This window comes from Apis mellifera, linkage group LG5 (genome assembly GCF_003254395.2).
Source record: "Apis mellifera strain DH4 linkage group LG5, Amel_HAv3.1, whole genome shotgun sequence".
NCBI classification, from domain to species: Eukaryota; Metazoa; Arthropoda; class Insecta; order Hymenoptera; family Apidae; genus Apis; species Apis mellifera.
This window is the reverse complement of record NC_037642.1, coordinates 1,506,463-1,530,605: the sequence shown is the minus strand read 5'-3', so window position 1 is coordinate 1,530,605 and position 24,143 is coordinate 1,506,463. Positions and strand designations below refer to the sequence as shown.

The 24,143-nt window shown below is 32.7% G+C and overlaps 1 protein-coding gene across 7 annotated transcripts in view; it reads right to left on the bottom strand.

The window, feature by feature from the left end:
- Positions 1 to 24,143, bottom strand: part of LOC408822 — a 698,419-nt gene that overhangs the window by 219,877 nt on the left and 454,399 nt on the right. For all 7 annotated transcript variants that reach the window (XM_026440819.1, XM_026440818.1, XM_026440820.1 and 4 more), the window contains one exon: positions 4,980 to 5,117. In XM_026440819.1, coding sequence (XP_026296604.1) covers positions 4,980 to 5,117 — 138 coding nt within the window. The remainder of the gene's footprint in view (positions 1 to 4,979; positions 5,118 to 24,143) is intronic.

Below are 24,143 nucleotides of genomic sequence, written 5' to 3'. Positions count from 1 at the left end.
CCCTCCTCTCCCCTGACGACGTCCACGTGCCAGTCTAATGTCTTATTACGAGAAGCTCGCATCCCCGTGAATTTAATACGAATATTACTGTAGGGTGTCCGTCCTTCCGTTTCACGGAGCATCTTTCGCGGCAACGTTTAATAAATTGTTCCCAACCCCGAAGTGCGCTTGGAGATCAGATACTTTGTTATATTTATTTTGAATATCGTTTATTGAATACGAAAGTAATCATAGATATTTGATAAATTTATTTGAGTGGATTTTCCAATTGCTTTTTAAATGTGAGGGTGATTATTCGATCGGTAATTTGGCAAAAATTTGGAAATAAAAATTTTATTCTATATTTTTTACTTTTACGTCAAAAATCGTTATTATTTTTTCTTATTATATTATGAAACAAACGTACGAGTATTATGATGAATTCCAGTTTGTAATATTTAAAATATCTTGATAGAATAATATAATAATATTTATTGTTGGTTGTTTATTATTTGTTTTTTATTTTCAATAATTATTAATTTAATTTGTGCGCATGGAAGAAAAGAGAAGCTTATTAGATTTTTTTGTATTAGAAAATTTAAAAAAAAAACTTTACAACAAAAGAATAGATCTTTAAAATTGAAATAAACTAATTACTGAAAATGAATACTTTCTAAAATATTTCTTCCACAATAAAACGACAAAAGATATAAATCTTTCCTTTATTTTTACGCTGAAAAGGACATGAAAAATCGATTCGTAACGGAATAACTGTTAAAAACCAACTTTAAAAATCAAAATATATATCTACATGTCCTTTTATAGCCGGAAAATACGTCAGAGATCGTCGGCATTTGCATGTTTCGCGATTTCCATGTGACTCGTTTGAATTGCAAGTCAAATAAAAATCAACCCGACCGTGGATTAGCATAACAACGTTTTTATTTTCCCCGTCGTAGCAATTCGGGAAATTAATATTCCCTGAACATTGGAAAGGAGACACAACTTTCTTAGAAAATGCGCGTTTATCGTCGTTTTTCGAGATCTTCATCTCGAATAATTTTCTCATCGAAGAAAGAAACATCGAAATTTTGAGAAGAGAGAAAAGATTTCGAAAATGTTTTGAACTTTTCGTTCGCGACGAAAAGATAAGAATCCTGTTTTAAACAGTTCTTTGCCGGTCAATATTATTCTTATGAAATAATAGTTTCGCAAAATTACGAATTTATCCAACGAGAAATTTTAAATCGTTCAACGTTCAATAAATCCTACGAATTCACCTAATTCCAAGCATATAACGCGTTAATATATTTACATAATCACCTTTAGATCACGATCGATTCTAGAGGCCAAAACAAACACGAAATTTGGCGTACAAGAATATCGGTCGAGACTTATTTATTAAGTTGTGAACAATTCGAGTTTACATTAGATGAAGCGAATACGGTATAATAATAATACAACGAGAAAAAGAGATCTGAGTCTATTTTCGTTTCATTCCAACGCAAATTTCAATTGTCATGTATCAACAATTTTGCTTTGGCTTCTAAAAATCGTTGCGAATATTTCTTTCGATTCTGATTAATGAAAGATACGAAATGAGAATTATAAATATTAGAAATGAAAAAGTATATACATGTACCGCTTTATGCTAATTCATTTATTAATAATTTAATATCCGTTATAATTCGATTCTTGTAACTTCAATACTTTTAACGCCGTCTTTTCTTTTACAAATGAATTATTGACATCTCTATTAACACTGTAAATTTTTATCCTATCCTATCTATAAATTTCCAACGACTCAGAGTACACAATGTTGAATACAACATTCGATAAACAATCTCGAATACCATTGTTTCATCGTTCGAGTTACTTATGAAAAGTTTTTCACCACGAACGAGAGATTCAGAGATCGATATCGTAACGTTGCCGGCATCGAAATGCCTTGGCTCGATCCAACCCTAACGCGACGCAGACCAAGGTTCACCCCGTCACGTAGCAAGTAATATGCAAATGACATATCGTCACGGTGAAATTTATTCATGGACGAGGCTGCCCGCAGCTGCGGCTTCGAAGTTCCCCCGTAGACTCCTCTGTATCCCCTCCTCCCCCCAAAATTGTCGTAATGAACTTACACGCCCGTGCGAAACTTGCGCCTTACCACCGCCCTCCCCTCCCCTCCCCAATTGGATCGCGGTCCAATTTTAATGATGGAACGAATCAGTGGTCCTCGTGACTTGCGAGAGAGAACCGTATAAAATATAGTTCATCAAGGTTTTGGAGATTCTCTCGAATCTTTGAAGTTGAGGATATCTTCGAGAAGAGAGAGTATTTGAAAATTTTTTATTCTTTTTTTATAAAGAAGTTTTAATATTACGGATTTATATATTTGGATTTATTCAGAGAAATATCAAGATAATTTTCTTTTTCCATAAAATGAAGTACTTTAGAATAATAGGTTAAATTTTTGACAATTTTCTCGAGAGTTATAGTATAAATGTAATAAAAATTGTTAAGAATAAATAATTTAGTAGATTTTTAATAAAAAGCTGTGGAATTGAATTTTTTGTGGAAATAAAAAAATTATTGCTGTTTTTAGCGATTTAGTTATGTGATTAATTATTCACAAAAATGATAAATATTTTATATATCTTCGAATAACTCAGAAGCCCAGATATTCTTTGATAATTTTTCCTCTTGAAATAACAAATTAGTAAGAAATGTCGAAAAAACTCAGTCGAGTAAAAATTTTCATCCAAAAATTTATAATCGCATTTTAACATTAAGAATTATCAATCTCTATTTCCTTTCGACAATTCTTTCCCGAATTTCCAGCAAAAATGACAACTCGAAGATGACAAGAATTTGAACGCGTCGAATTATTATGCCGGGAAAAAACGAGTCAAACTCGCGGTCCGACACGATCAAAATGCGAACAACACGCTTTTGGCATCGGGCATGACACGCTCGGCTGTTGGCTCGTCACTTGAAATACGATATTTTTTTGGCCGGCAAGCTCGTTTGTTTTACGAGTGAATCGCGCGTCAAAGGATGAGAGATTGCGCCATGTTACTACATTCTATCGCAATTACGAATCGCTATAAAGGATTTGTAACTATGTATTTTCGTTCCTTGCGGACAAATCTTTCTCTTTTCGTCCTTTCGTGAATTTTATTCGAAAATGAGTTTCGATGTCGATTAGTTTTTGACACATGACGCGTGAAAAATATAATAATTGTAATTATTTCAAAAGTATTATTTTATGTATACTATTTTATTCAGTATCATTAATTTGTTAATTAAAATTCGATTTGATTGATATATTGTTGAATTTTTGTTTAATAATTCAATATATGTAAAATGTTAGGTGAACGACTTTGTATCACAGCCAATTTGTTCAAATTGTATAATTTAAATATATCTACATAATGTAAATGTTTGCACAATGTTCTAAAATTATTTATTTCGTGAAACTTAAGAGTAATAATATTTTACTACATTTCAAATCAATCATAAGGAGGAAAGTAAAAAATCTCATTGGCAAAAATATGTTAATTCTATTTAGATTTTAACACAGATTATATATAATACATATTATTGCATAAATAAAAGTCTGTTGCAAAATTACAAGATTTAAACTAAAAACGATTATACAGAAAGAAGATCAGAACATTGAACTTTATTTTTTTTCTTTAATTTCTGTTGAATTAAAATTCATCATTTTTCATATATTTATTATATTTAAATAATTTTGTAATAAACAAATCGAAACGAAGGAATTAAAAAGTAAAATTTGAAATGTAGAAACATTTTTCTAAATTTAAATATTCATTTCATCATTTATTTTAATAAAATGATTTAAATTTTTACATTTCTGCTTTCAAAACATAATTTTATAAAGCCATTTTATTTATGATTGTTTAAATCACATACAGATTCTCAAAACAATCTGTCATCTTACAATACAATTCTATCAAGTATATCTCTATACAATGTTTCATTCTAAAGCTCTATCGCATATACAATTACATCATCGTCACACTAATATTTGTCAATAAATTATTATAAGAGAGAAGAAATTATTTATATTGTCATAGAATATAATTAATAATTCTATTAAACACATGTCACATATCTCCACGAGAAAGGAAAAAGAAAAGAAAACCTCGTAACGATCCAATACAAACGACCCATGATTCCAATCAGAACATTAAGTTGTCCACCTCTGGAAAAGCGTGTTGATTACCGTGCACCACGTCCCTAGGAAACAATGCGGACATTTTATAGCCGGTGTACAACTAGCATAGTCCCCTTATACTTGTTGGGAACAATGGGTATTATGTAGCGTGGCGCACGCACGGAAATGGCCTTCCCAAGACTTGTTCGAACTAGTTGTAACTCACTGTTCAACTGTGCCCGTTGACGAGCAGCGCAACAATTACGCTAATGCATTGTCCTCGGTTCCTTCGCCTAACGACTCTAAACGATCGACGCCCTTTCGACCATTTCAATTAAAGGGGTTGGCCTTAAACGCGCCACGATTTCGAATCTTGTAATATCGCAGCCTCTAATCGTTTTATAGGACGACTTGATTCGTCCACGGTTAAATCGGTCCAATAATTATTCGAAGAGGTCTCGTTATTGTCCGACATTACTATATATTTCGAAACAACGAACAGGGAATGATCGTTTTCCAAAGATATTTAAGACATTGTAACTTAATTGTATCGTTTTCAATCTGATAATGAATTTAAAAATTTAACGATTTGCTTCTTTGAAAAATATCGATTGATCGAGTATATATTTTATATTATTTTATACAAGTATCTATATATACGTATATTATCGATTTTTATTTAAAAAAAAGAAAAAAAAGAAAGAAAGAAAGAGCCTAAGAGATATATTTCCACTTGCAAGTGGAACAAGTACAGCAGTAGTCAGACAACATCGCCTCCAGATCTCTTCGCAATAAAAGAAAAATTGAGAACAACACTCACCCGTATCGTTGTCTCCTGGAACACCAAGACTATCACTATTGTCATTGATGAAGGCCTCCGCCGTCGACGTGAAGGTCTGAGGTGATAGTGTGAGGTCCGGCCCGCTCTCACTATCGAACAATTCTAAATTCCCGTTTCCTGGAATAAATCGAAAGAACGAGGCGCTTAATAAATTTTCTGTGTTCTATAATTGATATCTTCGATTGAATATTGGATTTAACGAATAAAAAGAGTAAGATAAATTTTAGTTGGAATTATAAATTAGGTATTATAATAAGAATAATTTATCAAAAAGGATATATTTCAGGAAGCTTCTTAATTACATGAAAATTAATTATAAGATAGATAAAATAATATTATAAATTATTATTAAACGTTTGATACACGTATAAGGGAACGATTAATTCTTCAAAATTTTGATGCCAGATATAAAAATTTATACAAATTATTCAACTTTTTATAGCTGGTAATAATTAATTTACATTTAAATGTATGAAATTTATATAAATATTTTTAATAGTTTAGAGTTTTTCTTTATTGAAAGAAGAATTCGTTGCGAAACAATTAAATTGTTAATCACTCTATGATCATTTATATATACGATATGAGCTATTTTCGAAAATATTTTCTCGAATATCTTCGCCCATTGTTCTTGTGATTATAATACGTAGAAAATCGTTCATTATTGATCATTATATGTTCTGCTTGGCAAACGTTACTGACAGATAGACGAGATTCTTTGCATGTTACGAAGGACATAGTTCAAAAATAATTGGCTTCGTTATCTATGATTCATTGCATATAATTATCGCATTTTCATTTTCGAAAGAGAAGATTTTAGATCGATTAAAATGAAAATAAAAATTATTCGTCTTTTTTCAATATTTTGTATAATATTTATCGTTCAATATTATTATTTAAATAAGAGAATAGCAATTGTTAATTGGTAACTTATAGTCTAATATTAAAAAAGAAAAAAGAAATGGTTGAAATTTTCGTAAAAATTTGCATATAAAAAAAGCGTTTCTCTATCACGTACAAATAAAATTGTATTTAATGCGTTCAATACTGTATGGAAAAAATCAAAGGGAGCCCTCTAGTGGCGAGTATCGATTTTTTGATAAGTACAAAAACAATTGCAAAACAGTGAAAAATAGCATAAAATCCAAAACGACACTGTGTACACTGATAGCAACACTCGTAGTGAACGTGCACACAAAAGAAAAGCCGGATACCTCTTTTGTACTATTCACATTTTTTTGAAAGAGGATCTATGACGTGGTCATGCGTTGTCCACCATAGGATATAAAATCCCCACGCATTTGTTCACGTTAACCTCACTGAATGTGCTAAGCGTAACTATTTTTTTTTCTTTTTTTTTTTTTTATTAGCAATTTAGCTGCTTTTTTTCACAATAAAAATTTTCTAATTCAATTTCTCGCATTTTTTTTTTCCTTCATAAAACCATTCTTCTCAAAATTCATAAATTTATATTTATATAATTATAGATATCTTTGAAACGTTTATTCCAATTTTAAAATAAATACAAAAATTGATGTGCAGTTATTCATATAGCTTATTTATTATTAAATTATAGCCTTATTTATTATTAAATTACAATCAATTTTTGTATAAATGAGATAAAGTGAAAAGAAAATAGAATTGTTTCTCCATCTAACTTAAATTCCTTATAATTTGGTAAATCAATTTTAACCAATTATACCACTATAATACAATCATATTTATATAAAAAAAAAATCAATACTCATCCTTAGAAACCCAATTTAACTTTATCAAAATAAATGTGTAAAGATATATTTGTATGTAAATTCAGTATGAAGATATTTGGTTTTAATATTTCAAATATGCAGTCATTACAATTTTTCTTCAGTTGTACTGAACTGATAAAAAAGATAATAATATTATTTAGAATTATTTGAAAATTACCTGATTCAAAATTGTTTGAAATAACGATCCTAAATTCTAAAAATCTAATTATCATTGAATCGTGGATTGAATCTTAACGCGGTTCAGCGAGTTTGATCGATCATTTTCATTATCAGCATGGGACAAGAGAGGTTTGCGAAGTTAAGGAACCGGGCTGGGAGGGTTAAACGAGAACTTCTCGGAGTATGAGACGAGTGTCGCTTTCGCATATTCCTCGGCGCACTGACAACAACGGTGAAGCACTCTTAGGAGAACTAGCAGCCAGTCGAGGATCTCTCGAGACCTTAGGTGGCCTTCGCGATCCGAGGACAACTGCTGCCAAGTGGCAGCAAACTTTGACTGTGGATTTTAGGTTACGAAGCTCTACGCGACCTAAACTCTGTCTCCTCCGCTTGTCAGACCCTCGTTACGACCGTCTCGGTTCATTCGATTATATCGCGTCGACGACCGCCTCGAGTCGACCACGATCGGGATCCAAGGATCCACGAGACGCCATGTTTTCGTTACAATTTAACGAGAAGAATCAGAGTTAATAAGTTTGCGATTACGATTGTATATATGTAAATATTGAAATTATAAGATAGGAATTTAATTAATTTGTAAAACAAATTGATCGTTCATTAGAAATATTTGTTATTAGGTTGTATATGAAATTAATCAATTTTAGAAATTTGTAAAAATATTACAAAATATATGATTAATGTACTGTTGAATAATATTTATTCATAATGAATGAATACAACTTGAATATTTTATTAATTGTTTTGAACTATATTTTAACAATAATTAAATTCGAATGTTTTCTTATATAGGTTTAAAATTCGTGTAATTATATTTATATTAAAATTTTTATTATAAATTTGGTCATTTTACTTGTAACAATTTAATACATTCTTAATATTATAATATTATAACTGTGTGTGCATATGTATATATATGTAATATTTTTTTCAAAATAGATTTATTTCTCTTATCTATATAAATGTAAATCTGTGTTTAGAGAACACATCTTCTTGTTTGTGTTCTTTGATCACAGAGTTTAAATGAGTTAATATGGATTGCAAGTCATAGAAAATAAATATTTCTGCTTTCCAGTTTCCTTTTTAATATAAAATAAAATTTTATAGCAGATTTGAATCTTGAAATCTTGAAAATTTAAAAAAATAAAACAAATTTTCTTGTCAATTAATAAATATTAAAAATACATAATATACTAATTTAGATCTGAATTCTAAAGTATATATTTATATGTAAATCTTTGATTCTTGTGTAATTCATGAGTTGTGCATATAAAATATTAAAGAAGCATCACTGAGACATAGTATTATATACTTTCAAACATTAAATTATAATCAACACATTTGTTAAATGTTAAAATTATAATTGTAGAAAAAAAACAATAATAAACTATTTGACAAAACAGAAAAATCACATTGATTACAAGTATAATTACTGCCAAATTGATATGATTTATGTATTATAATTAAAACAATGTAAAGATTTTGAAGTAAACAACAATGAGGTTGAAGCAGGTGAAATTATATAATATTGATTTGTAAAGAGTAAGCTGGACTGTAATCAGTGATGGTTTAGTGGACTCAAAGGTTGATTTATGGGTTAACCTATAGTGACGCACTTTAGGTGCCCTACAGCTATCATATGTTGGAAACTCCAATAATAATAATAATATAACAAATTTACACGATAAATATTTATGAAATAAACGTCTAGCAAGATGAAACCTCTCATAAACCTCTCATAACTAGGTCAATACATTAATTGATTATGAGTAAACAACTATTATTGTTGTAATTTACAGTTTCGTTTTTCATTAATAGTTTACTAATTCATCAAATTAATTATATGCAATTATAATTCGATAGTATCGTTCCACTTTCTATAATTAATTACTTTAATTAATAAGTATCATCAATTTTACCAAATTATATCATGAAACAACTTATGTACAAAATTTGACATATAACAATAAGAATTTCAAATTACTTTTAAGAAATATTAACAATTGATACTGTCAAAAAAAAAAAAACGTTTCCATATAATTTCTCAATATATAAAATCAATTAATTATAACTTACAATCACATAAATATTGTTATTCATTCGTTACGAGAGTAATTCAAAATTTCGTGTTGTAATAATCCAAAATCATTAAAAAACATCCACTTGTTTGACGATGTAAGGAAAAAGGAAATAATTTAATACAAGCAACCACCGGCGGTCGAAATATTTTGAAATATTCAGAGATGGAAAATATACGATTTCAGTCGCTTTGACCGACACAATTATACGTTTGATGTAGAGGTGTACACAAAGCATTACATACCGTATTCGTCCGCTTCGACATCGCGTACACGATTCGAAGGCGAGCGTTCCCGTTAATTCAAAGCGACGGTATGCATCTCGCGGTGGATTAACATATTCCAGATTATCCGCCCGCGTTTGCGTTAATGCTTGTGCCGTTGGGTTAGTTAAATATGTAAATATAAGCGGACCCAGCCATGCTGGACGTTATCCGCGCTTACGGAGAGATCGATGAATCACACGAGAGCACACCGTATATAAAACGTTCGCGTAGGGACGCGCATGCGATAAGGGTGAAGGGTTAATTCTGGAGAGAAAAAACAACCAGCAAAAGTATTAAATTAGGCAGAATAAATCATCGAGGATAGCTTTTATTGCTAATTTATTATTCAAAGATACTTGAACAGGTATTCTATCCTTGATCCCGTCACGCTCAATCTTTGGCGAAAGAACAGGATGAAGAATGATTTGAATCATTACAAAAAATAATATAATTATAATATAATTTCATTTTCAACGATTGGATTTACACGAAGCTTCTCAACTTTATAATGTAATGTAATTTTATCTAACATTTTAATTTTTGTATTCCAAATAAAGATAGAATGTTCCTGCTGCTACGATGGATCAATAAAATGAAAAAAAAAAATATTCTTATTATTATTAATACCATATAGCCACAGAATTAATATTCCAGCAAAATATTTCACCACTTCGAAATTATTAAACAAACGCGACTCATTTCACAGGGACTCGTGATACCTCAAAACAGGGGCAGAGGGATATTTCGAAGACAAGGGGTTGATCATCACCGGCCGGAATAACGAAGTGAGCCAAGGGGGTGGCTGGAAGGAAGCGGCCGCGCAACCGAGTTTATTCAACGCGCGAACGAAGCCCAGATATTAATTTTCCCGATGTATATGGATGAGTTCCGACTAGGGCACGGTGCACAATCCACCGACAGAGAGAGAGAGAAAGAGAGAGAGAGAGGAAAGTAGCTACAGTGGCCACGCTGTGATGGTCCTACGTCGAAGGAAGGTAGGTACATAGCGGAGGGTAGAGGTCGTACGGAATAGTGGAGGGATGGTTAAATTGCTATCGATCCCCCAAGCTTCGCAAATATCGTTTACCTTACCCTTGCAACCCTTCTAAAATCCCATCCACGCTCTCCTCGCTTCGAGCACGATTTCGTTTCACGTATCGTGCCCCTCCCCTCCCGCTACTTGGGGTTTTTATGGAAAGTCAATGCCGCGGTGAATCGTGAAAGTTCTTTCGGATGGGTTTCTGACGAGCTTCTTCCTCCGCTTTGTCTTCCAAATTCGAGTGGAAATTCGTGTTTACGGGAAAGGGGGAGGGTTCCCTGGTTTAAATTGGGGTTGTTCGGGTAAGATATTTGGTGCTTCGGCTTCATACTTGGGTTTTAGTGCGCTGAACGTTTTTCCTTTTTCTTTTTTTTTCTTTTTTTTTTTTTACCGTCGATGGAGATGTTTTCGTTTATTAGATTTTTTTTTTTTGACTCATTCGTTCCTTTTTTAAAGAGTAATTGTAGAGATTTTTTTCTATGGGTTATTATAGATTATATTCGTTAAAATTTGTATTGTAAAAACTCTTGTGTATTTTAATATATCTGATAAATAATATGATATTGTATAAGGTATGTGATGATAATTGCAATGATCAAAATTACGTTTTACGATATAATGTACATGTTTCATGTTATTAAAAAAAAAAAAAGAGAGAGAGAGATTTGCGATTAATACCTGGATTTACAAAAAAACTTTTACCGTAGGAGAATTCAAAATTTACATTTACTACAAATGCAATAATCCCCGATTTATATGTGTGCTCTCGTTCCAGGAATGGAAATACATTGAACGATGCAATCGAATTTATTCACTGTAATACAAAACTCTACATAACCGGGCAAAATTGAACGTCCACGTGCCTCAATAAAAATAGATTCGACCATTTTTTTTCCTCTGCTTTATCCCCCAACAGTCATTATTTTCAGCGGGACAAGCGAGACAAAACGACGTTGAGAATTCCGAGTAGTGGGCAAACAAAAATTTTAATCAAATTGAAATTAATGATGGTAAACGTATTCCAACTGTTTTCCGGTTAGAAAACATTTTTGAAACAGCGTTTCACTCTCTCTCTCTTTCTCTCTCTAGAGCACGATCGATCGATCCCAATATTCGAGCTTCGCAAATTTTGTTTACTTTTCAGCAGCTGCGCTGTCAGGATTCTATCCTGTCAGATATGTGTTATCAGTCGAATAGAGGTTTGAAACTCTATGTGCTGACAATTACGATCGACGATATCCTCGTTTGATTTTTTTTTTTCCCCAATTTTTTTCCCTCCTCTTTTTTTTCTTTGTTTCCTTTTTTTTTTCGCCCGACAATGTAAACCATTTTCAATTTCCTCGCGCGCGTTAAATTTATCTTCGATCGACGGTACAACGAGGTTGCACTAACAGTCAATTGTAACTCAGTTAATATTGACGATCGTGCTGTCACGAAGAATTATGGAATACTTTATCCGATGGCGCGTTGACCATTCGAAATTGCTGGCTAATTCCTCTCCCTTGATATTCGGTCATTTGTCATTATTTCTTTATTGTCTGCCCTTGAAATTTCTCCACAAAAGTGAAGAGAAGCTTGTTATCACAGAACAGTAATTAATAAGGGATTAACGCTTTGTAATTCGTAGGTAAATGCACAGGAAAGTAAATTCATAAGTCTCTTTGCAACGGAAAAAGCACGATACATTCATTTATCGAGTGATTTTTCAATTAAATTTTGCAATATTATGTATTATAAATTTTATAAAAGATCTGAGATTTCCCTGATGATTCGAACAAAATTAGGCAATTTTTTATTGCACCAAAACGCGAAGAGTAAAGTCTAATCTTTAATTCACAGATTGAATTATACATTAAAAAGAACGTATAAAAGATCTGAGATTTCCCTGATTCGAACACAAAATTAGGCAATTTTTTATTGCACCAAAACACGAAGAGCAAAGACTAATTTTTAATTTACAGATGGAATTATAATTAAAAAAAACGTATAAAAGATTTGATTTCCCTGACGATTCGAACATAAAATTAGGCAATTTTTTATTGCACCAAAACGCGAAGAGCAAAGCCTAATCTTTGATTCACAGATTGATTATACATTAAAAAGAACGTATAAAAGATTTGAGATTTCCCTGACGATTCGAATAAAATTAAGCAATTTTTTATTTATTATTACCAAAACACGAAGAACAAAGCCTAATCTTTGATTTACACATTCAATTAACATGCATTATATAAGCGTAAAATTTTACGAATTATAGATCATCAACGACAAATATATAAGTTCAACGATGCAGAAGATCATTTCGTCGTCAATGTTACGTCACACGATATTATTAATCGATAAATAATTACAATATAAATTATATACAAAATGTACAAAAGATCGATATATATTAAAAATCTCGTTCGCCCAATGTACAATTATTTAAAAGCTTTAATCGATTCCTGAAATTAATATTCCCCCAGCCATGAAACAATATTGAAGATTTTACAGCCGATTGATCGCTCTCAAAGTTATTCAGTTTCACGATCGATCCTTCAACATTGTGATAACCATTACAATTATTACCCTCGTCCAAGCCGCGTAAGATGGACGGAATTCGAAATTCCGCTTCGTCGTCCTGCTACAAAGTTGCAGGAATAAAACGGTCAGATACGTAAAGCTAACGAAATATGCGGGACGGTGGATACACAATTTACATAGCGGTTTTGTTTAGCCGTTACGCGGAATCGGAGCCGGAATTTCCCCCCCTTTCTGCTCGCGAAAGATATTCAAAATCGCGCAGCCGCGGCTGAATAACAGGATTTTATGAAAAATATCGCGTTTCACTGCTCGGTGAACGAGGAGCTTCCGGCGATTCTCGCGGCGCACGCCGACCGTAAATGAATTCGTTGGCCAAACAGTAAGGATAAAACTGACCGTCCGAGATATTCAAGTATATTGAATAAACATCGCGCGCGGGATAAACATTGTCGTTGAATTATTCTCTTCAGAAGCTAAGCAGATTGAGAAAAAATTATTTCGGATATATCGGATTAAACGAAGAGTTAAAGACGCGGGATTTTTATTCGATCGACGAAATTGTTAATCGGATTTTTTAATCGAGTAAATTTACATTTGGATTTGTTTCAATTTTTCGACGTGGTAAAAGCAAAAGAAATTGTATGGTTTTATATCGAAATTGTTTTTTTTTTTAAATATAATTTTTGTACAAACTAGGGTAAATTTTTGTGTGTTAATTAGTTTTTGTAGCATATTGGAACGTGAAATAAAAATTAAAATACGATTTAAATATATTTGATGTATTTTTTAACAATACAATATTAAATAAGATATTTCTAATAACACGTCGTTACTTTATAATCATTTTCTATTCTCAATTCTATTCTAATCTCGAGAAATATTTCGAGAAGATTCTTTATTCGAGATATTTCTGCGAATTAAAAATGAAAATGTGTGAATTAATCTTTATTTTTCCAAAATTTAATAAACACTTAATCGTAAGAATTTCTCAAAAAATAAGAAAAAAAAGCAAATGGCTCACATTTTTTTCTATCTCTTTAAAATTTCAACCCTTCAAAATTTTTTTAGCGACAGTTTAACTGAATCTCAACTTCAGAAATTAAACTTCAACACATTAAACTACAATTTCTCCAATCTCTTATCTCTCAAAGAGGCTCATTTTCACAAAGAAAAAAAACCCACATCCAAAATACAAACCACCAAACTACATCCCTTCTTATCTTCCTCGAACAACCTTCCATAGTTAAACCTCCTAATAGCAACAATTCCACAATCTCAACTTCAAAAACCCTTTTAAATTTCATCCCCGCAAACTTTCCTTATCCCCTTTTATAGAGCAAACAACAAGAAGCGAGAGATAAAAAAAAAAAAAAAAAAAAAAAAAAAAAATACCCAAAACGTCCGTCCCAACTCCCCCATTACCCCCCCAACGAACTCGCGTAAGCAAAGGCGCGCCGATTGTTTCTCACGAAAACAACGATCCAGCGGTCGTAAGTCGGTAACCTTTAAGCCGAAGATATGCAAATTGCATTAAGCGTTCGCCCAACCTGTATCACTAATGCTCGACCGGTATTACGAAACTTAAGCCGTAGCGCACAAGTGTCGCGAGCTGCCACCATCCTCCCTTTGTGAGTATTAAGCCTGACCCATTATCTCTTGGTCACACAAGCGGCGGAGAAACTTGGAGCTCCCACGTACGTCTTCTCTCCCCTCTCCCGAGAATTCCTTCTCTGATCCTCACGTCGAGGCCTTCGTTCGTCGACGTTCGTTTCCAAATATTTCTCGCGGATAATTAAACGACTCATGGGGGACGAAAACGATGGACGATGAACTATGATGGAGTCTGGATGATGGTCTGCGGATGCTGACTTGAGTAAATTGTTTAGGGGGTGACTTTCGAGCAGAGGGTGGTTTTGAGAAGTTTAGTGTTTGCGTGATATCAAGTTTGAAGCCTCGATGATTTTTGTTAAGTATATAGATTCATAATATATGCAGTATAATGAAAGTAATGTTGTCTAGTTTTTCGATTTTACAGATTTTTAATTCAAGAAATAATTTTTATCATATTTTTCACGGTGATCTTTAAATACGTGATTAATTTAGGTGCAAAATTATTGGAACGATTAAAAACAATAATAATATTGTAATAAGAATATCGTAAAACGAATCTTTTGACAATTTTTAGAATATTAAATAAAAAGGAGAAATGCAAATAACAAAATGGAACATCATACGATTATTATCCCTCTAATCAATTCTAAAAAAAGAAATTCTTTCTTGTAATTAGATATCATTGAAAAATTTACGAAATATGAGGGAAGAAATTGCGTTGAACGGCGTGACACGCAACATCCAGCGTTGTCACGCTATCGTCGAGGGGGTGACAGGTGATCGAACGATGGCACCCGGCCAGTGTCGACATTAGTTACTGGGTCGATCCAGGCGTGTACAAAGACGGCCTAATCGGCGTAGATGAGACGGGCAGAGGTAATCACCCTCACGGCCCAATAATCATACCATTATAATTAATGTGGCGCAATTAAGGCGGTAATATAGGACAGCCGACAATCGGGCCGTGATTGTCGATTAAACGTTTTCGTAGCCGCGTTTATCGGCCATGATGCGCGATCCCCTCGTTCTGCGGGCAAACCCGCTCGTTACACGACACGCTGCGCTGGAAAATGCGACCTTTTGGCATCTACGCCCATATTAAGATAATGGAAGGAATTAACTGCGATTTAAACGGAGATTTCACTTCAACGTTTCATTTCAAGCTTTCTCATTTAGCAATGCCCGGTGTCTTGTTCGATAAATCGGTTTTCGGGTAATTAATGGTTAGGCAGATTAAAATATATGAAATTTTTTGTATTTTTTATAAGAATACGTCGTTAAATGCATCGTTTAAGTCAAAAATATACAAACCTTTGTTTATGTAATTTTATTTTTATATTATATACCGATTAATCATTTCAAATAATCGTTTCAATTAATATAATATAATACTTTCGTCCAGAAACATTTGGATTTAAATAATAAATTGTGTATCAAAAATGAGGAAAAATTGTTCTAATGAAATTTTGTGAGAATGAATGTAACAGAGTAAATAATATGGATCGATTTATTTTTACGAAATATTCTAAAGGGACGAAATCGATTAAAAAATAAATTTATAACAAAAATAAAAGATAAAAAAAATTTTAATAATCTACTATATAATTGTATGTTTAAAAAAAATATTAAAAATATAATTCTATTGCGCACTATATAATATTAAAATTCAATTATTTTTAACTGTTTTTTAATTATTTTATCTCTCTAAAAATGGAAATCTTTTATTTAAATATTAGAAATTTTTGTAACACATTAGCTTGATAAGTAAATATAAAGAAAAATAAAAGGGAAAGTTTATTCGTCGTAAAAGGAATATTCAAGAGAATAAAAGATCTGAATGGAAGTCGGTGTTGTAAAAATCACAGGATTTATTTTTGAATCTGAGCGACCGTGAAACACATTCAAATTACGTGCGTAGTGAAATCGCGCAAGAATATTCCCAGCATGAAGTTTTATGAAATTCTTGTTTAGACTGTTCGACCGGTCTCGAGAAAACAAAGGCACTTGTTGTACGTAATTGCAAGAGTCGTTCGTTTTAAAATCTTGATTCTTTTTCCCTTTTTTTCTTCTCCTTGACTCGGTCGACAAAATTTTTAAAAACCCGAAAATAAAAGAATAATTTCGTTTCAACGATAAAACGAAAATTTATCGTTCCATCGTTCGTAAAATATAATTTATTCCAAAGAAGAAAAAATATGTAAAATTTTATACACTTTTATACACTATTCATAAAAAAATTAAATGTTTTCATTTTCATTTTCAGAGGAACATATAAATAATGATTTTTTGATACAAGAGTTTGGAAATAAATTTTACCTCTCATTTTCGAAAATAAAAGACAAAATCGTAGACAAAATTTTCACGCGTGTAAGAAAAGAGATTCAGAAAAAAATAACTTCATCGATTTTCAGAATTTTAATTAAAAAAAACATCGGTAAGTAGGGAACGAACGAAACAAAACAAGGGAGAGAGGGAAGAAGATGGGAAAAATGGAAGAGGAGAAAAATAGAGAGGAAAAGGATAGAGAAAAAAAACGCCGAGGAACGAGGAATAAATTGGATTACAACATTCTCGACAAACGGCCCGCTACAAAGAAACGTAGAAAGGAGACTGAAGGTAAATAATGGAGCTGAAAAAAGGGCGGAGAGGCACACGGGCGGGGAGGAGGGGGATAGGGAGGAGAAGGCAGAGAAAGTAAGCGGGGGTAGGTTGGGCTAGGTGAGTGGTACACGTACGTTTAAACGTGGGTGAGGAACGAAGCGGCGAGGGGAGGAAGGGGAGGAGGAGAAACAGCGAGCGGACAGAGAAAAAGAATAACCGTAACGAACTTGGTGCAATAAGAATCGCAAGGTAACGGGCTCGCCGGTATTATTTCGGTAGCGAAGTCAATTTGCAATCAGCGGTGCAGCCGTTTCTCCCCTCGTTTCCGCCGGAACGAGTATAGTCCGTATTTACTATAATGCGATAAGAGGCGAGCGGTATCGTACATTTAAATGAGACTGGGCCAGCATATACACTCTGTTTCCTTTCTTTATTTCCTCAGCTATGGAAGAGCTCGCCCCGTAGCTCTTTCTTAATCCGACGCGAATATCTGCTTCGTTGGCTTCTACGATAAAAATGACAAGGACAGGTTGGCGGATTACAAATCCATGTGTACTCCCTTGGAGAAATGTCGGTGGGATCGATAGATTCCTTATTTTTCTTTCGATCATTTTTCTTTTTTTTTTTTTTAATTTGTCGATACTCGTTTGGAAATAAATTTGATTCGATCGATAAATTTGTACAATGGCGAAGAATTAAATTTTACGTACGATACGTGTATATGTACAATAATTGTTAATTGAAATTTGATTTGGTTTATAAATACGTTTTTATTTCAAATAAACATTATTATTTAAATTCTTGCTTCGCTTGTTTCAAGTAAATGGTAAACTTTAATGCTCTGAAAAATTTGATGTATATAATATAGAAATGATTACGTTACGAATACGATGAATTATGGATCGAAATGAGATAGAAAACCGTTTTACATTAAAAATTACATAAATTTTTTTAACCATTATTCAATTCATCTCTTTACACGATTGAATAATTATTAAATTGTATAGATAAGGAAATATCGAGAGTCTGGAATAAAAAATGGAATAGAGGCAAAATTGAAAGAGCTAGCTGAAAATAAATCGAAAATGTAAAATGCTTAGAAATAGCCGCATGCATACCAAGTACAAAGGATGTGTCCGCAAATGTGTTCGTTTAACAAGGGCAAACTACGAGCGTTGAATATAGAGAAAGGTATAAAGTAACACGGGAGTTGGGTAAAAAACTCGCCTATCTATCTCGAATATTTAAATTCATAAATGCGGGTCCGCTCTTCAAATCGAACTCTTCCTTTTTTTTTCTCCCCCCAAAAGCAAAAAGTCTATTTGGACGAATTGCTGTGAAATATCGCGAATTACTCGATCGTTTGAAAATACGTAGATTTTCAAGCAATTTGATCGTAAAAATCTTTTATTCTTCGTTTGCATTTCAATATCGAATTTTATAAGACATCCAATATAAAATCCATTACATATGTCTTACATTCTAAGAGAAGATACAAGAAACATTTTAATTATTGAATTAAACAATACAATACAATATTTATATCTAATAATTCTAATTCTAAGTTCAAAGAACAATTTCTTCCTTTTTCTAAACCTCTTAAATAGAAGAAAAATCTAAAAAAGAAGTTACAGAGAATAAAAAGGGATCTATTAACCATCGATTCCAAAGAGTCAAAAGAGAGTTTTAAAGTTTTAAGAGAAGATACAAGAAACATATTAATTATTGAATTAAACAATACAATACAATATTTATATCTAATAATTCTAATTCTAAGTTCAAAGAATAATTTCTTCCTTTTTCTAAACCTCTTAAATAGAAGAAAAATCTAAAAAAGAAGTTACAGAGAATAAAAAGGGATCTATTAACCATCGATTCCAAAGAGTCAAAAGAGAGTTTTAAAATTTTAAGAGAAAATACAAGAAACATATTAATTATTGAATTAAACAATACAATACAATATTTATATCTAATAATTCTAATTCTAAATTTCAAAGAACAATTTCTTCCTTTTTCTAAAGCTTTTAAATAGAAGAAAAATCTAATCTAAAAAAGAAGTTACAGAGAATAAAAAGGGATCTATTAACCATCGATCCCAAAAAGTCAAAAGAGAGTTTTAAAAAGATTCGAGAAAGCAGGATAGCTCGGGGAAATTTGCACCGTTTAACACCGTTTCATTTTAATTTCACTCGCGTTCCTTTCGCTCCCACTGACAACAGCCTCCGAAACAATTACCCGGCCGTGTGTACAGAAGCTAATTAGAGTTTGAGACACGTGTAGGAAGCTTTCGAGTCACGGATCAAGTCTTTGCCGTGGTCGAGGAGGATAGCAAAGGGGGAAGGACACGGTAAAGGATGCGCCCTCTAGCGCATGGGGCTCGAGTGGTCAATTTATCTGAGGTCACTTATCCGTTTTCCCCGAATAACAACACAGCTGGAACGAACATCATCATCCCTGTGCTCAACGAATCGGACAACGGTAACGAGACACTTCAACGAAATATCTGGCGGGTGATACGAAAGCGTAATGTCGGTTCAACGATTTTCTTCGTTGGAAAATATTGCAGGCAATCTTTGCTGAGGAGGAAATTCCACGTGGTTTTTATTTATTATTCCACATGATGATTTTTCGATGAACGATGTCATAGGCAATTCTTTTCTATCTATCTATACATCTTTTTCGTGGAAATTTCGAACGAATTTTCACGGTAAAGTTCGTGGCGATATTTCCAGAATATTTCCAGAGTAGGTGAAACTATATAAAATAAATTGAAATTTCGCTATAGTAGGTGTGTAGGTAAAGTTTTTTTCGTTTAAATTTGAAATTATTCGAATTTAAATGAGTACAAATTCGCGTCGAACTCGGTATTTTGTTTGAAAATACCGAGTATTGGGATTTCGGAAATAAATTTCAAGTGATAAATCGATAGTTGTCGCGGAACAAAATTTAATGGAAAAGTCTATTTGGAGATACGAATTATATAGGGAATATCGAGATACATTAACCTCTATTACGATCATACATAATTGTTTTCCATATCGCGTTATTAAATCGCGTTTATATCGTCAAGTGTTTACAATCGTTTGTTTGATAATCAATTTAAATTGAAACAACAATCAGATTTAGATCAAGTACAATATTCTTTAAAATCCTTTTCCGGATATGTTAAAACTTTCTTTTTTTTTTTTCTTATTCAGGCAAATTTACCACTCGAGTAAGAATTATTTCGTAAACGTCGATTATTCGAAATAAAATTTTAATACGATAAAAAACAAAAAAATATTGCGAATAAATCTTTTCAAACGATTATGAAAACTGGACAATGATAGATCAAAAATTAATACGGTAAAAAATAATCATGGAATAATCATGGAAGAAGGATATATTTTAAATCAATTTTTTTCATTATTACACCGAACAACGAATACTTGTCACATTTCCCTTACAAATTTTACGAAATATATAATACTTCTAGATACCCATTCAATCATTACACCGAAACGAAAAAAAACACCTTTCCTCTCCTATCATAAGCTCCTTCAAAGCCATCCACAACTTTTCCATCAAGGGCCATCATCAAAGAATCAGCATCGCTCGACATCAAAGATATTTCCAAAACAAACTCCAACTCATTTCGTTTCCTTTCTTCCCTTCCAAAAAAAAAAAAAAAGAAGAAGAAGAAGAAGAAGAAAAAAAAGTTGATTGAAGGCGAAAATTACACCGATCCGCGGAGTCGAAAACGCGAAATGTATTCGCGAAATGTTATTCGCGAGGAAAAAGTCGCATGGACAGTCTCATTATGGGATCGTAAAAACGCAATTTCCGGGTGAACGCAATTTCGGTTCGTTCGGTACTTTCTCCCAACAGCTGCGAGACCCCGCCAACGATGTTTCACGAGGAGGGTCTCCCCGCCATATCTACGCGGGGGGGGGGGAGGGAGGAACATTAATTAAATCGGCTGGCTGGCTGGCTGGCTGAGGCTGGTGGCCGAGAATAGGGGTTGTAGGACGGGCTGTTGGAAGCGCGCGGCATCCCTTTGACAGCGCAGTCAGCTTCTATCGCAAATTAAAGTCCCCGGGCCGGCACGAAAATAATTTCGCGCGCATAAGTTTCGCCCGCTCCACGATTTTCGTGTTAATCCGCGCTCACGTGGCGAATTATCATTCTTTGACGAGCGTCATTTCGAATTGAGAATCGTCGGGGAGGGGGCGGGACGCGGCGCACCCCCTTTGAAGCTTCCGGGGGATGATTAGACCGATCTTGTCGCATTTTTCCTCTTTGATCGTTTCAAATGGTTTTCTTCTCCCTTCCTTCATTTTATTTTATTGGTTAAAGAGGGTGGTATTGGGAGTTTGACGATGTTTTTATGGGGGAGAGGGGAATTATTTTGAGAATTTGATAGAGAATTTGTATTATTATCGAGTATCAAATATTGAAGTAAATAATTAATATGAATTAGAGTGATTTTGTGATTGTGAAAATGTATCTTTCAAAATTATTGATAAAATTTGTGTTGTTATTCAGAATTTATAAAGAAATTCAACTATTCATTTGTAATAATGAAGATGCTTTGCTTTACCAACAGTGCTAGAAATGGAATTTATTTTAAAATTGATACTGTTTGCATAATGTATGTATAATAATATCAAAACGTAAATGTGCACTTAGTGTTGATTATTAAAATGAAATAAAAAAAGAAAAGAAGAATTATTTGCAAAGTGTACATATTAAAATTTTCTGCAATTTATTAATTGAAAAAGTATGGAATCTTTTACATCATTATTTATCTATCTTCCAAAAAGTTTATATTGTCCAAAAATTCTCCATTCAAATGATCTTATTTCTCTATTAATTGGAAGGATATCTCTGACATTATAATAGAAAAAAGATGCATAACGTAAAAATGAATCGAAAATATATAACGATATTTTTTGATATATGATTATTTTTGAATAATCAAATTTGGAAATTTGATTTTTTTTAGATATGATTATAAACTTAAATACAATTTTGTTAATCAGGCTCAATTGCTATTGTAACATGTAAATATTTGGGTAAATTGATTGAACAGATTTTGAAAGAAGAATATTTGTTAATTTATAATTTAAATAGAAACGAAATCTCTATTTCGCTAGAAATGTTTGGCAACCATTGTAATTAAATTGGATTTTATTTTTCATCGACATTTCTACCGAACCAATATCTGGAATGATTCACAATAAACGAGAAAGCATGACCTAGATATGCATTTTCCTGTGTATATAATTGATGGTAATTGCTGTTACAAATTGATCGTAATATATTTCTCTTTTCGTTCGTTTTTATATATCATGTTTGTATTATTTTTATACGCGACACACTTTAAAATATCGATTATAATTTATACAGTATTTATTAAAGTCTGTTAATTAATTGATTTTATTTATTATTATAAACTAATCGATTAAGATAAATTCAAGAAATTTTAATTAAATATTTTATAAACTCAAATATACATTAAATTGAAAAATCTGAATAAAAATTGTTTAATGTTTTGAAAAGTAGTAGTATAACAAAATAAATATAAATTGTTTTGTTATTTAGATATAAAAAAAAACAAATGTGAAATTTAGTTTACAAAGATAACTATTAAAACTTATTTTTCAAATTACAAGTATAATTTCTTATTATTTGTAATATTAAAAATAGGCCTCAACATATATTTTTCTAGAATCATCTTTTAAACATTTTTACACTTCATCCAAAAATCTTACATTTGTATTAAATTTATTAAATCTTTGCATTAAATTCGACGATATTTTCATATTCAAATTTAAAGATATTAACATTTCTATACATCTATATATTCATTTAATTAATCAAAATTTCAAACACTATTGAAAAAAAACTTTTCAATGCGTTTCTTATAGATCAAAGAATTTTTGTAAAAACTTGAATAAACAAAGATTAAAAGATAAATACATACAAGCTCCAATTTTCTAATTTTTTCTCAAACACTGTCTTCCACGCTCTCCCGACAATTTATAAATATCATCCAATAACATTTCCAATATTTACTTTAATAATTATCCTTACAATTATCCTTGAAACACAAAATCGAATACGAGGAGAAGAATCATCCCCCTTGCCAACCTCGCCACACGCACCTGATTAACACCACACACGAATTTCCACGTCTGCGTCGAAAAAAAAATACTACTCTCCCCCAGCTTTAATTTTTTCCCCCTCGATTCACATTCCCGTCCCGTTCCCGCGTCGCGCAGTTAGTACTTTTTGCGTGTCGCGGCCGTGGTCCGGGCCCGCACACTTAATCAACTCTCGTTACGGTCTAATGGCTTAATACCGTGGCTAGCTTTGTCCACGGGGCCGGCGGGATCTCTCGCCTGTAGGCTAATTCGAATTTAAACCCTGCCACTTGCTTCGTCCGGCCGCCACTCTTCGGCCCAGAGTTACGCGCCACCATAGTTTTCGTAAACGTTCCCTGGGTTGCCATCCACCCCCTCCTCTTCACTACTCCACTACCCGGCCAACATCCCAATTTCACTCTTGCACTCGCGTAACTCTTGTTGCCGCACCTTCAATTACGGACTATAACTTTTCGTTGACCGGTGAAATCACGCTTTTAGCTGAATGCGTCCATTACGTCGTAACGGGGAACGAGTTTAGCCAGGCTGAAATATTCGAGCGCTTTCCCGGACCGGAAGGGGACGGGAAGATCGGTTTTAGAGCGTTCGTCCGGCTATCAGCTTCGCGGCTAAGATCGTTCCGCCCGCCCCCGCTTGCCGCATAACGGCGGACGGTGAATTTTCAAATTCGAGGAAATCGTGCGGGGGTTGTTAGGGGTGTATATGTTATTCAGGTAGCTATTTGTGGGATAAAAATTGGGGGATGTTTTTTGTAACAGGAATATTATAAATTATATTATGGTGGATTTTAATGGAATTCGTTGAATTTGGATATTAGAGAAGGGATAATGGAGAAATAAAAATTTATTTGGAAAATTATGATAGAGATTATGCTAGATATTTCACAGCTTTCAATATATCGATGAATTTTCGAGGAATTTAGATATTGGGGTA